Here is an 18,387-nt window from a genome sequence, read left to right on the forward strand (position 1 = left end):
TCCAATGCATTCTTAACTTTGACAATCACTGAATTATATACTATTTTGCCACCATATGAATCAGGGATGCTGTCTTAGTCATCTCATATTCTCTAGATTGCTTATCACTGAGACTTACATATAAGAAATATTTCATAACTATATTAGTGAATTCATGCAACAAATCTTGACTATGCATATACCATGTACCCTGGTCTGAGTTAAGTGCTAGGGATACAGAGAGTTCACAGTCTGGTGTGGGAGTCAGACATGTCATGAGATGTATAGTATAGTGTGTTAGGTACTTTGAGATGTATATTTTGGGTATACAGCAAAGAAAGTAATACATTTGTTGGGAAAGCAGAGAGAGACAATTACAGTAGCCTTCAAACAGGAGATAATGTTGGATTTTGTTCTCACTCTATAAGATGAGAGAAGAAATTTACCAAGCAGACTAGATAGGAAAAAAGGGATTTAGAAAGCATGCTCAGAAATTAGAGTCTGTTGACTGAGTAAATAAATGAGTGAATGGATGAGTGCTTCTCAACAATGGCAACAACTACCTCAGCCAGATACCTCCACCCTGGATACTAGAGAAGGGATTCCCTAGCTTGGCCAGAGGGATTGGGCCAGATAAACTTTATGGACTTTATTATCCCTAATATGAGGTGGAACTTCTCAACAGGAAACCTATTAAAGAGCCTATTTGCATAGGCCAAAAACCCAGGAAGATTCAAGAAGGTAAGGAGATCTTAGAAGATAGTCCTTAGAAATCACAGGACAAGTAATACATGATAGAAAGAAGGGCTTCCAAGAATGAGATTCAGTTGGATCAAGATTATAGATGATAGGAGGAAAGGCTAAAAGCTAACTCATGTGGCATTAGATAAGACACTACACAAAAAGAATGACTTAGCCCAGGTGATTCTAAGCCATTTTATGTCATTGGTAGAAAGCAAAAGAAAGTAGCAATGCCATTAGTTGATGATCTATAGCAAGAATAAGAAGTGACATAACATAGAAAAAAACTAAAAAGAAAACCCCAACTTCTATAAGGACAATAAACATAGAACCTGTTGAGCAAATTACAAAGGAGAGGTGCCAGTCCCTTAACACCTATTTGAGGTGATTTGTGAGATGTTGAGATAGGTATCCTTCAGTCTTCTGAAGGTTCTTGTGAGGGTGAGCAAAGTCTCAGATTCAAGACTAAATTGACTTTTATTAGCAGCCTGAGTTTGCTCAGCTAACTAGTTTGCTACTTTTCCTCTTCTATCAACTTCCTCCTAAACCCTTCCTTCTCCTACCCAGTCAAGCATCTCTTATTTGCCAGGTAATCAGTCTCAGCACTTCTATAATCAACTATCTGGTAGGCAACTCTATGTGGTTACATATTTGAGTAGATATGAGAATAATACATGCATGCATCCCTGAATGAGGTTAGCTTTGTATTTGTGCAGGTCATTATGGGACATATGAATATGCTTGCCTGCAGAAACTTGTGTGAATGGCTCATTTCATGTATTAATGTATGTCTGTATCTGTGTTAGGGATGGAAAAATAAAATGGAAGAAACTGGAATGGCTCTGAATGCACGTACATGTATGTGCACACATGTACACATGTGTTGTGTCTTGTTCTAAGAATGTGTTGTGACGGATACAGGAATCCTTGCCTCCTTCTATTCTCTGACTAATGAAACTAAAAACTCTTCCTTCTTTTCCTTTCTTTGCTCCCAGTTAATGCTGCTCTTTGTTGGCAATTAAGTGGGCAGCAAGAATCAATATGGGGATACTTCTTAAGTAAATGAAATATTGGTTCATTAATCACTTCCCACATGTCAGAGATGAATAAATTAGTATATTAGCAAAATATAGATTAAAGATTCTGAGAAGGTTTTAAACTTTCTTCCAGCAAGTGAAATTGACCATATACAGAGTAAAAATAACCATACACCAACTCAAATTAATGGGCAGTGTATCTCTCTACTGGCTTAGTGAAATGATAGCATGTCAGTTGGTAAATACACTTTGAAACTTTGTAGTGTTAGTAAAATAGGTCAGATTTTTTTTTAGCTGTGGTGATTTTAATCTTGACAGCTCCCATTCTTTAATGAGTGATGGAAAAAGCAAATGAACAACTCAATGGTGGAAAGGAAAGACTCAGAAGAAGCAAAGAAAATGTGGGGAAAGAGAAATGAACTAAAAAAGACATCATTAGCAAGTGCTAAAGACTGAATTATCTCTGCAGGTGTACAATTTTCAACTGAGCTAGAAGACTTGGGATTTAGTTTTGTGGTCCTTTTTTTTTGGCCATGTCTCTGTATCCTTAGGTCTTTTACATATTATCACTTATCTTTGCAATATACAGTATCATTCACATTTGCAGGTAAGAAAAGTAAAGCTCAGAGAATGTGACTTAGTCAAGGTTACCCAGCTAGTAAGTGACTAAAACTCATGGTTGTCTGGCCCTTGTTTTTCCCCTTACATGTCTCAGTTATTCTTTTTAAAAAACACAAAACTAAACATCACTCTCCTTTCCCCTGATTTCTTTGGTCTGACATCTCTAAACCTCCTCATAGAAAACTCTATATACAATGTTTACTCTTTCTGTATTGATTTCATTACTATGTCCTTTCTGTGCAACCTTGTACAACTGGTTGACATCCCTCATATTTTCTGATCTCCAAGTGTTTCTACCACTGCTTTGGCACTTAGGATATGTTACCTTAATTTGTCAATTGTCATATTATGTTAATATCCTGGGTCCAAAATAACCATAAGCTCTGGCAATGCCCATATCATGGGTCTTTTTGTATCCTCCAAACACCTTATGAATAAAGCTCTCAATATATCACTAGTGTCCAGGAATTGACAATGTATCAGTGAAGTGCATTGGAGAAATGATCATGTTAGTTTCAGATTTGGGAGCAACCTTGGTGTTAGTTTCCATTTTAAAAATAACATAACCTGGGCCTTTATGCAGTTCTTCCTTGATCACCTGAATGCAAACTAACTTATTTCATGAATTATCTAGTGTCTGAAAATCATAATAAGTCTGAAAGCAATCCTGATTGTTAAGAAACAATTGTAACAGAGACTACAGAGAACATGCCCACATACATATACACCATAAATATCACATTCACCAAAAGTCTAATGAGAAATGATCTATCTCTACACATATGCACATTCCTACTCCCCAGAAATATTTGACAGGTTGGGGGAAATAATTTAATTATAGTCATTTTCCCCAGTCTTTTTATTTTTCCTTCCTCCCCAGTGTATTTCTGAGATTAAAGTTTAGCTACTCACCATCTCCTTTAGGGTCGCTTAGGGCAGTGGGAGGAATGACTGATGTTCGATGACTTCCAAACCAGCATTCCTTGGAAAACCGTCTTCTACAGTTGTCATGCACCTGAAACGACAAGAGAAGAAAAGAGGAAAAAAAGGAGGGGAGAGAGAAAAGGATAGTATCGATCAATCTTGAATTCCAATTCCAAGATTTGAGTACAGTTTTCAAATCTCCCTTTCTGAGATTTGGTGCCATACACATACCCCTGACTCAACCTGGATGCCCTCTCTACCTTGGGTCTGCATCATCCCTGAGTGTAGCCTCTGAACTCAGTTCCTTTCAAAGGTGGCTTTCATAAGATATTCATCATGGGTACTGAGAAGACACCAGTCTTAGGGCACAAACTTAATGGCCTGCAAAATGGGGAATTTACTTTAAGCATAAGAGTAATAATCCTGATAATATGCTATTACACTTCAATCCTTACAACAACTGTGTGTGGTAGGGAAGACATTATTAATTTCACTTTAGAAACAAAGATACCAAAACTCATAAGGGTAAAGGATATTGCTCAAGGTCAAATAGCTAGGAAGTGACAGAATTGAGACTCTGATTCCTTCCCCACTAATGGTCTTTCTTCTGAGATTTATGACATCTTCAAGCACCATTTCCTGGACAATTATACCATTCACAGAGAACATGAACCTGGCCTGATTATATAAAAGCAATGAAAAGAGAATGAGCAGATACTGGAATCTTCTTTTTTAATTGAGATTATAATTGACATACAACATTATATTAGTTTCATGTGTACAACATAATGATTTGCTATTTTTGTATATTGCAAAATGATCATCACAATAAATCTAGTTAACATCTATAATAATACATACAATTTTTTTGTGATGATAATTTTAAGTTTTACTTTCCTGGCAAGTTTTAAATGTGCAATACAGTATTATTAACTATGGTCACCATGGTGTACATTAATTACATCCCAGGACTTACTTATTTTATACCTATAAGATTGTACATTTGACACCCTTCACCCATTTTGCCCACATGGCCACCTACCTCTGAGAACAACCAATCTGTTCTTTATATCTACGAGCTTTTTTTGTTTGTTTGCTTATTATCCTCACCTGAGGATATGCTTATTGATTTTTAGAGATGGTGGCGAGAGAGAGAGAGAGAGAGAGAGAGAGAGAGAGAGAGAGAGAGAGAGAGAGAGAGAGAGACAGGCATAGATATGACAAAAACATCGATCAGTTGCTTCCCATATGCGCCCTGACAGGGGATCAAACATGCAATCTAGGTATGTTCCCTGACTAGGGATCAAACCTGCAATCTTTTGGTGTATGGAATGATGCTCCAACCAATTCAGCCATCTGACCAGGGCTATGAGTTCTCTTTTAAAAAATATCACATATAAATGAGATAAAACAGTATTTGTCTCTGATGGACTTATTTCACTTTAGCATAATGTCCTAAGGGTTCATCCATATTGTAAAAAATGGCAAAATTTCCTTCTTTTTATGGCTGAATAATATTCCCTTGTGTTTTTCTGAGTATTTGCATGTGTATCAAATTTCCTTTAACCATTCATTCATCAATGGAAACTTAGGTTATTTTCATATCTTGGCTACTGCAAATAATGTTGCAATGAATGTGGAGGTACATGTATGTTTTCAAATTAGTGTTTTCATTCTCTTAGGTTAAATACCCAGAAACTGAATTTCTAGATCATATGGTTGTTCCATTTTTAAATTTTGAGGAACCTCCATATGGTTTTCCATAGTGACTGTACCAATTTACATTGTAACCAACAGTGCACAAGTGTTCCCTTTTCTTTTTTTTTTTTAAGATTTTATTTGTTTTTATTTTTAGAGGGGAAGGGAGGGAGATAGACAGAGAGAGAGAGAAACATCAATGTGCAGTTGCTGGGGGTTATGGCCTGCAATCCAGGCATGTACCCTGGCTGGGAATCGAACCTGGGACACTCTGGTTCCCAGTCCGCGCTCAATCCACTGAGCTATGCCAGCCAAGGGCAAGTGTTCCCTTTTCAACACATACTAGCTAATATTTATTTTTTTGTCTTTTTAAAAATAATAGTCATTTTTATAGGATGAAGTGATATCTCATTGTGGTTTTGATTTGCATTTCCCTGATGTTAATGAGGTTGAATATCATTTCATGTGCCTGTTGGCCATCTGTGTGTCCTCTTTAGAGAAATGTCTATTTAGATACTCAGTCCATTTTCAATTGGATTGTTTTTCTATTGAGTTGTATGAGTTGTTTTATATATTTTAGATATTAATTCCTTATCAAGTATATAGTTTTCAAATATTTTCTCCCATTCAGTAGGTTCCCTTTTCATTCTGTAGATGGTTTCTTTGTTATGAAGAAGCTTTTTAGTTTGATGTAGCCTCATTTGTTTATTTTTTGCTTCTTTTACCTTTGCTTTGGTATCAAATTCAAAAAATCATCACCAAGACCCATGTCAAGAACTTACTGCTTAGGTTTTCTTCTAGGAGTTTCATGGTTTCATGACTTAATTCAAGTTTTTATCCATTTTGAGTTCACTTTTCTGGATGGTGTAAGATAGTGGTCCAGTTTCATGCTTTTGCATGTGGCTGTCTAGTTTTCCCAGCACAATTTATTTATTTTTCCCCATTTATTTAAGAGCTTATCTTTTCCCCATGTTATTGTCTACCATTATTATAAATTAATTGAGCATATATGTATGAGTTTACTTCTGGGCTCACTATTCTATCCCATTGATCTATGTGTCTGTTTTTATACTAACACAATGTCTTGATTACTATAACTTTGTAGTATAGTTTGAAATCAGGAAGTGTGATGTCTCCAGCTTTGTTCTTCTTTTTCAGGATTGCTTTGGCTATTTGGGGACTTTTGTGGTTTCATTCAAAATATAGGATTATTTGTTCTGTTCTACATCTGTGAAAAAATACCATTAGTATTTTGATAGGGATTGCACTGAATCTTAAATTGCTTAGGGTACAATGTACATTTTTTAAAATATTCATTCTCTAATCTATGAGAATGGAACATTTTTCCATTTTTTTGTGCTTCCTTCAATTTCTTTTATCAATGTCTTTTAGTCTTCAGTGTACAGGTAAATTAATTCCTTGATATTTTATTTTTAAGAAATTGTAAATGGGACAGCTTTCTTTTTGATAGTTTGTTGTTTGTTTATAGAAATGCAACAGATTTTTTATATTGCTTTTGAATCCTACAACCTTACTGAATTTATTTACTAGTTAACAGGTTTTTTTGTGGACTTTTTTGGCTTAATATATGTAATATCATGCCATCTGCAAATAGTGTCAATTTTACTTCTTTCTTATTTGAATGCCTTTTATTTTTTTCTTGCCTAATTGCTCTAGATAGGACTTCTAATACTATGTTTTAAAAAATGGGAAGAATGAGAGGTGGTCCAAGGTGGCAGTGCAGGAAATCATGACCTTACCTCCTCCCACAGATACAATAAATTTACAACTACATACAGAACAGTTCCCACTGAAAAGAACCTCAGAACTAGTGGAATAGCTCCTCCAAAGAAAGGACAAAATGGCCATATTGAGATAGGTAGGAGAGGAAGAGACATGCTGTCACCAAAATTCCCATCCCCAGTGTGGTGACTCAAATCAGGAAGTATCTCACAAAAGATGGAGCTACTTCCTGAGGAGCAAGAGATTTGTACCCCACATTAGGCAACCCAACATTGATCCTATAAAACACAAGCCCCCCAAAATATCTGGCTTTGTAAATCAATGGGGCTTATATCCAAGAGAACCATAATGATGTAGGAAATAAAAATCCTGCTCTTAAAGGACTCATGCACAGAGTTATTTGCCCCAGGGCCCATCACAAAAACATCAGTTTGAAAGAGCCTGAACCATATGTGAAAGGGGTTCTCTTTCTTTCTTCTTTTTTTCATCTTGACAAAAGGACAATTTTTAATTGCTTTTAGAGAGAGAGGAAGGGTGGGGGGGGAGAGGGGGAGAGAGAGAGAGAGAGAGAGAGAGAGAGAGAGAGAGAGAGAGAGAGAGATTGATGTGAAACACACATCAATATGTGTTTGTGAGAGAGATTGGTTGCCTCCCATATGCATGCTGACCACAGATCAAACCCACAACCCAGGTATGTGCCCTGACTGGGATCAAACCCGCAACCTTTTGGTGCATGGGATGATGCTACAACAAATCGGGCCAGGGCAGAAGGCTCATTTCCTATTCTTAAAGCATCTTCCAGAGAGGAAGAAATCTTTTGAGAGTTTCTCTGGAGAAAGAGGCATTGGTAAGAGCCATTTTTACATTCTTCTTCTACCATTCTAGCATCAGTGCAGGTAATGTCATTTTTGCACTCTTATTCTAACTTACTGGTAGTGGTCAGTAAGAGGCCCTTATTTCCCCCATGCCACTACCACAAGCAGCCCCACCAGATACAGCAGGTTAACAGCCTTTCATCCTCATTCCCACATCACTCCCATGAGCAGCTCCTCTAGGAGTGGTAGGCAAACAGCCCCAACCACATCCACAATGCTCCCATAAGCAAACTCACCAGAGTGAGTGTGGCATTCACTTTCTGAATTTTACTATGTATTTACATTTACCAGTGATAATTATACATTCATATGTTTTCCTGTTAGTGATTAGTGCTGTTTTGTTTCAGTTTAAAGAATTCACTTTAACACTTCTTGTATGGCTGATTTAGTAGTGATCAATTCATTAGCTTTTGTTTATATTTTCTATCTCTTTGTTGATGTTTTCACCCATCCTCCTCCTGAGTTTGGTGAACATCTTTATGGCCATTACTTAGAATTCTTTACCAGGTATGTTACTTGTCTCTGTGTCATTAATGGAAGTACAAAACAAAAGTTATAGAGCTGAAGAATAAAAAAAAAGTAAAAAGTATGCTACAGGGGTTCAACACTAGATCATGCAGAGAAAGAATCAGTAAGCTGGAAGACACAGTAGTGGAACTCACCCAATCAGAGCAGCAAAAAAAAAAGAATATTAAAAAGTGGAGATAGCTTGGGAAAGGAGAGCTAGTTATCTTGAGGCTGCAGTGAATTCTTTTGGCCACTGTTACAGAAGAGATGAAAGCTAGAAGTTAAGGTGGTCAGAGCAGAGTTTTTTTCAGAACATCATAGGGGTTGTAGATACCTGGTGTTTGAACTCTCTTACTTTTAATTTGTTCCTTTGAAGTCACTTTCACTTTGGGCCAGACACAGGCCAAACATGTGGTGGGAGTTGGAGATCCTTCAGTGAATACACCAGGATTATCATGCCTAGACTTCATAATAAAAAGTCCTCTTACATCTGAAATTTCCTGTTTGTCAAGTGAATCTTATAAATAGCTGGACTTTTTGCCTGACAAAGAGCAAAGCTGCTTCCTTTTCAGGAAGATGGCATCACTTTTACCCTTAGAAGAGATGGCAGGGCTTCCAGCCAACATGGAGGCATAGGTGGATACACTTTGCCTCCTCACACAACTAAAAGAAGGACAACAGCAAATTTAAAAACAAAAAGTAACCAGAACTGCCAGAAAATGGAACTGTATGGAAATCCAACAACCAAGAAGTTAAAGAAGAAACATTCATCCAGACTGTTAGAGACGAACAGCTGGGGCAGAGAGGATTTGTGGCAAGGTGGCAGCTGGAGGATCAGAGCAGGTGAGGTGGCAGCTGATGGACCAGGAAGTCCCACATTTGCATGTGGATAAACCAGGAAGAACAACTGGGGAGGAAGACAGACTACATAACTCAGGGTTCCAACATGGGGAAATAAAAACTCAAAACCTCTAATTGTCAAAACCTCTGGGGGTAGAGGTGGTGGGGGAAACTCCCAGCCTCACAGGAGCATTCGTTGGAGAGACCCACAGAGTCCTAGAACAAACACAAACCCATCCTCCTGGGAATCAGCACCAGAAGGGCCCAATTTGCTTGTGGGTATCGGGGAAAGTGACTGGAAACCAGCTGAGAGCTGAACAAATGCCATTGCTCTCTCTCAGACCCCTCCCCCACATACAACACCACAACTCAGTGAGGTGGGTTGCCCCACTCTGGCAAATATCTAAGGCTCTGCTCCTTACTAGTAACAGGTGCACTGAGATAAAAAAAATATGGCCCAAATGAAAAAACATATCAAAGCTCCAAAAATAGAACTAAGTGATGAAGACATAGCTAATCTATCAGCCCTGGCTGGTGTGGCTCAATGGATTGAATGCAGGACTATGAATCAAAGGTTTGCTGGTTCGATTCCCAGTCAGGGCATATGCCTGGTTGTGGGCCAGGGCCCCATTTGCAGGCATAAGAGAGGCAACCATGCAATGATGTTTCTCTCCCTCTCTTTCTCTCTCCCTGCCCCTCTCTCTGAAAATAAATAAACAAAAACTGGAAAAAAAGGGATAGCTAACCTATTAGATGCAGAGTTCAAAACACTAGTAATTAGCATACTCACAGAAATAGTTGAATATGGTCACAAAATAGAGGAAGAAGTGAAGGCTATGCAAAGTGAAATAAAGGAAAATGTACAGGAAACTAACAGTGATGGGAAGGAAACTGGGACTCAATGATTTGAACCAGAATGAAGAAATAAACATTTAACCAGAACAGAATGAAGAAAAAAAGAATTTTTAAAAAATGAGGAGATGCTGAGGAACCTCCAGGACAACTTTAAACATTCTAACATCTGAATCATAGGGGTGCCAGAAGGAAAAGAGGAAGAGCAAGAAATTGAAAACTTATTTGAACAAATAATGAAGGAAGACTTCCATAATCTGGCAAAGGAAATAGACTTCCACAAAGTCCAAGAATTGCAGAGAGTCCCAAAGAAGCTGGACCCAAGGAAGTACACATAAAGGCACATCATAATTATATTACCCAAGATGAAAGATAAGGAGAGAATCTTAAAAGCAACAAGAGAAAAGGAGATGGTTACCTACAAAGGAGTTCCCATGAGACTATCAGCTGATTTCCCAAATGAAACTTTTCAGGCAAGAAGGAGCTAGAAAGAAGTATTTAAAGTCATGAAAGGCAAAGACCTACATCCAAGAAGGCTCTATTTAGCTAAGCTATCATTTACAATGGAAAGGCAGACAAAGTGCTTCCCAGATAAGGTCAAGTTAAAGGAGTTCATCATCACTAAATCCTTATTATATGAAATATTAAAAGACTTATCTAAGAAAAATAAGATAAAAACTATGAACAGTAAAATGACAATGAACTCACAACTATGCACTACTTAGCCTAAAACAAAAACAAACTAAGCAAACAACTAGAACAGGAACAGGATCACAAAAATGGATATCACATGGAGAGTTATCAGCAGGGAGGGAGAGGGGAGAGAATTGGGGGAAAGGTACAGGAAGTAAGAAGCATAAATGGTAGGTACAAAATAGACAGGGGAAGGTTAAGCATGCTAAAGGAAATGAAGAAGCCAAAGAACTTATATGCAGGACCCATAGATATGAACTAAGGTGGGGCAATGCTGGTGGGGGAGGGTGTAGAATGGAGGGGGATAAAGGGGAGAAAAAAATTGGACAACTGTAATAGCATAATCAATAAAATATATTAAAAATAAAAAAGTGGAGGTAGCTTAAGGGACCTATGAGACATTATCAAGCTGAATAATAGTTGCATCATAGGAAAACAAGACATAAATAAGGGGGCAGAAAAATTATTTGAATAAATAATGACTGAAAATGTACCTAACCTGTGGAAGGAAACAGACATCCAGAACAAAGAAGCCCAGAGAGTTCCAAATAAAATGAACCCAGAGGGACCCACAAAAAGCATATTATAATTAAATACCAAAGTTACTGATAAAGAGAGAATCTTAAAAGCAAGAGAACATGATGTATTTTATACAAAGGAACCACCACAATATTATCAGCAATTTTTTTTAGTAGAATCTTTGAAGGCTGCAAAGGCGTGGCATGATATAAAGTGCTACAAATGAAAACATCCAACTAAGAAACCCCTGCACAGCAGTTATTCAGAACTGAAATAGAAATAGTTTTCAATATTGTAATAAGAGAAAGAGAAGGTCATTACATAATAATAAAATAAAAATCCAAACAGAATGAAACACCATATTTTCTGGACCATAAGACACACCTAGGTTTTAGAGGTGAAAAATAGGGAAGAAAATTCTGAAGCAAAAAATGTGGCAAAATATTTAATAACATAAATAACCTGATATTCCACCAATGTAAATGTAAACAGAACTAAACAGCAGCATTAACAACCATTATTCCTCCCAAATTTGGGGGTGGTGCATATTATAGTCCAAACATACATTAATAAATGTAAATATATGCATTCAAGATAGAAGTACTTAAATATATTAACAGAACTAAAGAAAGAAATAATAAAATAATACACTACAATATTAAAATGTTAGTCAGTGACTTTAATACCTCACTTTCATCAATAATAGGTCATCCAGACAGACAGTAAATAGGAAACATCATTCATAAGTGACACATTAAAACAGCTGTAGTTAGATACATACAGAAAATTGCATCCAAAAGCAACAGAATACACATTCCTCTCAAGAGCATGTGAAACATTCTCCAGAATAGATCATACAGTAGGCCACAAGCAAGTCTTAATAAATTTTAAAAGATTGAAACCATATCAAGCATCTTTTTTGACCACAATGGTAAGAAACTGAAAATAATTTGCAGAGAAATAAGTGAAAAATTTACAAATGTGTGAAGATTAAACAACATGCTGCTAATATAAAATGCCAAAAACATGTTGAGTAGAATGAAAAGGGAAATAAAACATACTGAGTCTTATGTGATTCATCAAAAGCAGTTCTAAGAGGAAAAATTGTAGCGATACAAGCCTACTACCAGAAACAAACAAACAAAAAACTCAAATAATCTAACTTTATATCTAAAGGACCTAGAAAAAGAAGAAGAAACAAAGGTGTAAGTTAGCAGAAGGAAGGAAATAATAAAAATTACAGTAGAAAAAAATGAAAAATTCACTAAATAAACAATACAATAATCAATAAAACTAAGAGCTAGATTTTTAATTTTTTAAATTGTTAGTGATTTTTAGCATTTTTAAAAGATTTTATTCATTTGTTTTTAGAGAGCAGAAAGAGAGGAAGAGAAACATCAATGTGTGGTTGCCTCTTGTGCATCCCTCACCAATGACCTGGCCCACAACCCAGGCATGTGCCCTGACTGGGAATCAAACTGGGAATCAAACTTTGGTTCACAGGCCTGCGCTCAATTCACTGAGCTACACCAGTCAGGTAGATTTTTTAAAAAGGTAAACAAAATGGACACACACTTACCTAGAATCACTAAGAAAAAATAGAAAGGGACTAATTAATAAAATCAGAAATTAAAGAAGAAAAATTACAACTGACACCTAAGAAATACAAAGAATCAAAAAAGACTGCTATGAACAGAAGACCTAAACAGAGGATCCAAGATGGCTACGGAGTAGCTGGAAGCTCCATCCACTTAATCCAAGTACTGGACCAGTCTTGCAGCTAAGCCAGAGAACAATCAACTTGAAAATCCAGCCTAGAGTGAGTGTGAGTGAGTGTGTACATGGATGAGTGTGCAGAGCATGTGTGTGAGTGGGCAAGAGCATTCCTGCCTGTAGGACACTAAGAAGCAGATAGCCTGGGCTCTCCTAGTGGAGCAGCTGCCATAGCCGCTGCCCAACCCAGCACTTCTGTTGGCATAGATATGGGGTGGGAGCCATTTTGAGGAATTTAAAATATCCCCCTTGGGAGGAAGCCTCTGGGCGTCTGTACCACATTACCCAGATGTGTCACTGTGCTGTCTACCCCAACAGGGCCATGCACCCTGCTGCTTCCAAGAGCCAGGATTCAGGGACTGTGGTACTTACTGGGGAAGGAGCTATCACCTCTCTGATCTCAGGTGCCACAGGAACCTCCAATGGGACAGCATCTGACTGAGGAGGCTGCAGTTTGGCTCAGGAGCTGCAAACTCCAGGGGTGGAGAGAGATGGCTGGGGTGGTGCTGGCTGCAGAAACAGCATGGTAGGAGCAGGCCTCAGGCCAGGAGGTAGTGGTGAGGGTACCACCCCCCCACCCCATTTTATATCACTCCAGCACCATTCAGAAGAGATCCAGAGAGAAACTATCTAAAAACTGTTGGAGGCTCTGGCAGTCTGTGGCCAGCCCTGATTGAGACTTTGTGCATTCTGGGGAAGGGATGCACATGGAGAACAGGCCACCCAGGGGTGGGTGCTACAGTGAGGGGGCCACAGAGAAAGTCTTATAAGACAGGAGCTGAGGCAAGACTAGAGATTCACTAGGGATCCTGTACTCATTCATGTACAAGAACAGCCAGGAGCAGAATGCCTGAGATTTGCTGCAGCCAAGCAGGTCCCCCTCACAGGCAGGTGTGCCCAATGCCCACCCACAGGATTACAGTCTCTGCAGAATAGTAAGGCCAAGCTCAGGAGTACTCTGCTGGCCACATATCATCAGGAGAAGGCTAAAAACTCTGAAAGGGCCTTTTTAACAAGACACTAGGAGCTACACTGCTCCTTGGGCCCTGATTCACCAAAACCAGAAGGGCAGAGAGATTAGAGACGCGTGCAGCAAGGTGTGTTCAGAGGTCTGCCAAGGCCCAGTGCTTATACAGAGCTGCTGTCTGTGCCAAGCAGGAAAGAGCTGCCTTTTTTACATAGATTAGCCCCTCACAGCAAATGGACAGCTACTTCACCAGAAACCATACATTACTGGAAAGAATCTAGGACAGATAAAGTCAGGTGGCAAGGTGGCAGGGACATTCTGACCATCTTCCCTGAAAACTGAATCATGCCTCCCGGGGTGACTTGGGGTTCCCACCATCCCAAATGTACCAGAGGTCCCCTCTGGAAGCAGGTGGAGCAGGTACTGGTAGTCTTCTCAGGTCATTAAATGAACCATTCCTGGGCCTCAGACTGATGGAAAGCAGGCAGGGCAGAACAGTGGGGACCAGCCAAATCTGAAGAAGATAGCCGCAGACTGTGAATCACTTGTAGTCTCAAACAGGTTGCCTAGGGTCAGGCTAGGACACCATCTAACATCACCAGGGATGGACCCAGAAAGAGAAAACAGTAGTAAACACTGGATTCTATGGAGACAAATTCCACCATGGTCTTCTTCATTATTGGAATTATTTTCTGTCCTGCATAGATTTTTAATATTCATTTCTTGTCTTTCAAGTTTGTGCCTATTAGGTCACTAGTTTCTAGATTATAGTTTATTTCAAATCTCATATTTCACTCTTCCCTCTCCTTGTTATATTTTACCTTCTTTTTTCCTCTTCTTATTTTTATTTTAAATTTTACTTGCTTGCTGGCTATGACTGGTTTCTATTCTGTACTCTTACTATTTCTCCCCACTCCAGCTTCTCAAAACCATTTTTCTTGTTATTAGTCATCTCACATTATTTTTCCCATTCTTAAAATATCCTTATTCTCTTTCTACCTTTATCAGTCTTTGTTCATTGGTTGTTGATATAGTGGTTGTTGTTGCATTTCTTCAATTTTATTCCTAGATCTTCACTATCTTGGTATTTCAAATCTCAAATTTTATCATTTCCCTCTCTTACTACATTTTGCCTTCTTCCTAACCTTTCTTTTTTTTCATTTTAAAATTTACTTTTTCCCTATTTAAGCCTGGTTTTAATTCCTCACTCTTAGTACTTCTTCTCCCTCTGTCTTCTCAAAATCACTTTTCTTTCCTCTAGACATTTCATAAGCTTTTTTACTTTATTTTTCCTTTTTCTCCCCATTCCATGGATATTAATCTTTGCTCATTTGCTGTTGCTATTGCTGTGGTAGATCTTTTTCTCCAATATGGTTCCTAATGTTTTCAATATTGTTAAAAATAATTTCAAACCTCATACTATACTCTTCCCATTTCTTACTCCATATTACATTCTTCCCTCCTTTTTAAAATTACAATGTAAATTATATTTTCTTTCTTTCTTCACCTTGTTTCTATTGCCCACTCTTATTATTACTCCTCCTTCTACCCTATCAGAATCATTTTTCTTTCCATCAGTCATTTCATATTCATTTTTCCTTCTTTATAATAGTGTAATCTCTTTATACCGTTATTAATATTTACTCCTTTGCTGTTGATAGTGATGTTGTGGGTGGCATTTATTACTGTGAGCATAGTTTTTGTTTCCTGGGTCATTTTTTTTTGTTCGGCAGCACCTGATCAACAGCATACAAGTATGGTGGGAAGTGTGACTCTCAGACAGTCAGATAGAGAGAATAACCCATCAAAGAATGATCCAACAACAGCCAAAACTGAATTACAATAAGAGAGCCTGCTTTAATGGCATAAAGGACATGCCAAGAACACCCAGCTCAGGAAATCAAGGAGACTGCACCACTGAGTCCCACAGGTCTCCTAAAAACTGAAGGCCATGCCACCAAGACAGGGAGTCAAAGCACATCAATCTAACATGCAGAAACAAAAAAGAAGAGTCACCTAAAGTGGGGAGACAAAGAAACAACCTCCAGTTGAAATGCAAGGAGAAATCCCTAGAAAGAGTTCTAAAGGAAATCGAAGCAAGCAATTTATCAGACATTGAGTTCAAAATAATGGTTATAAGGATGCTCAAGGAGCTCAGCGAACTACCAGGAACTCTATGGCAGCTACAAGGAACTTACTGTGAACTATATCAGCATGAAAAAGTATATAGAAACTATCTATAAGAGCCAGGAGGAAATGAGGAATACAATATCTGAAATGAAAAATATACTAGAAGGGATTAAAAAAGCCAGATAAAGCAGAGGATAAAATAAGTGAGCTGGAAGTCAAGGTAGAAAAAATTCCCAGATAGAGCAACAAAATGAAAAAAGATTTGAAAAGAATGGAGTTTAAGGAAGCTGCAGGAAAACATGAAATGTAATACTGCTGGTATCATAAAGATACCAGAAGGAGAAGAAGAGCAAGGGGTAGAAAACCTGTTTGAAAAAGTAATGATGGAAAACTTCCTTAATTTGATGAGAGAAAAAGTCACACATGTCCAGGAAACACAGAGGGTCCCAATCAAGAGGAACCCAAAGAGGCCCACTTCAAGACATCATAATTAAAATGGCTTGATTTAAAGATGAAGGGCCCATCTTAAAGACAGTGAGGGAGAAATAGATAGTAACATACAAGGGAGCTCCGACAAAGCTATAGCTGATTTCTCAACAGAAACACTAAGAGCCAGAAGGGAGTGTCAATAAGTATTCCTAGTAATGAAAAGCAAAGGCATGCAAACAAGACTACTCTACCCAGCAAAGCTCTCATTTAAAATGGAAAGCAAAATAAGGAGTTTCCCAGACAAAAAAGGCCAAAAGACTACATCTCTACCAAAATAGCATTGCAAAAGATGCTAAAGGGACTATTTTAAGAAGATGTGGAAAAAGAGAGAGAAAGAGAGGAACACAAGAACAAAGGGAAAAACTGGCAATGAATAAGTACCTATTAACAATAACCTTAAATGTAAATGGCTTAAATGCTTCAATCAAAAGACATAGCGTAGCTGAATGGATAAGAAAATATGACCCTGCATATATGCTGTCTATAAAAGATCCACCTCAGAAAAAATGATCTACACAAACTGAAAGTGAAGGGATGGGAAAAAATATTCCAAGCAAAAGGACTTGAAAAAAGAATCTGGGGTAGAAAAATCTGATATTTATATCAGACAAAATAGACTTCAAAACAAAGGACATCAAAAGAGACAAAGAAAGTCAGTACATAATACGTAAGGAAATAGTCCACCAAAAAGATATAACCCTTGTAAACATATATGTACCCAATATAGGAGCACCTAAATATACAAGGAAAATCTTGGAGGACTTCAAGAAAGATATCAACAGCAACACACTCATAATAGGGGATTTTGACACCCCATTGTTAACAATGGACATACCTTCCAAGCAAAGAATCATCGAGGATATTGTGGCATTGAACAAAACTCTAAATCAAATGGAATTAATTGATATATACAGAAACTTTCACCCCAAAGAAGCAAAATATACATTCTTTCAAATGCACATAGAAAATTTTCAAGATAGACCACATGGTAGGACAGAAAACAAGCCTCAAATAATTCAACAAAACTGAAACCACATCAAGCATCTTCTTGATCACAATGGCTTGAAATTAGACACCAACCTTGAGGAAAAAACTCAAAAACATGTAAATACATGGAGACTGAATAACATGTTATAAAATAATGAATGGGGTAACAATGACATTAGGGAAGAAATCAAAAAGTATCTGGAAACAAATAAAAATGAACATACAACCCAAAACATATGGGACACAGTAAAGGCAGTCCAGGGAGGGGAGTTCATAGCAACACAGGCCTGCTTAAAGAAGATAGAAAAATCCCAAATAAATACCCTAATGCTACATCTACAAGAACTAGAGGAACAACAACAAACCAACCCCAGAGTGATTAGAAAGAAGGAAATAATCATGATCAGAGCAGAATTAAGTGACATAGAGACTGAAAATACAATCCAAAGGCTCAATAAATCCAGGAACTGCTTCTTAAAAAAGATAAGCAAAATTAACAAGCCTTTAACCAGACTAATAAAAAAAGAGAGAGGACCCAAATAAATAAAATCAGACACTGAAGAAGAGAAGTAACAACTGATACCAAAGAAATGCAAAGGGTTGTAAGAAATTACTATGAATAAGCATATACTATGATATCGGACAATCTGGGTGAAATGGACAAATTTCTAGAAACATACAATCTTCCAGAACAGAAACAACAAGAAGATAGCCTGAGTAGACTGATATCAACTAGTGAAACTGAAACAGTAATCAAAAAACTCCTGGCACACAAGATCCCTGGACCAGATGCTTTCACAGGCGAATTTTACCAAACATTTAAAGAACTAACCCTTAGCTTTCTCAAACTATTCTAAAAAAAAAAAATCAAGAAGAGGGAGACTCCCAAACTCTTTTTATGAGGCCAGTATTATCCTAATTCCAAAACCAGGTAAAAACACAATAAAGAGAACTACAGGCCAATATCTCTGATAAACATAGATGCTAAAATCCTCAACAAAATATTGGCAAT

General features: G+C 37.7%; 1 protein-coding gene across 1 annotated transcript in view; it reads right to left on the bottom strand.

Moving 5' to 3' along the window:
* Nucleotides 1-18,387, bottom strand: part of DGKK (diacylglycerol kinase kappa) — a 134,241-nt gene that overhangs the window by 38,931 nt on the left and 76,923 nt on the right. Inside the window, exon 8 of the mRNA XM_045860445.1 lies at nt 3,291-3,393. Within this exon, the coding sequence (XP_045716401.1) occupies nt 3,291-3,393 (103 nt within the window). The remainder of the gene's footprint in view (nt 1-3,290; nt 3,394-18,387) is intronic.

This window comes from Phyllostomus hastatus, unplaced genomic scaffold (assembly GCF_019186645.2).
Source record: "Phyllostomus hastatus isolate PE091 unplaced genomic scaffold, TTU_PhHast_1.1 phas_scaffold_200, whole genome shotgun sequence".
NCBI classification, from domain to species: domain Eukaryota; kingdom Metazoa; phylum Chordata; class Mammalia; order Chiroptera; family Phyllostomidae; genus Phyllostomus; species Phyllostomus hastatus.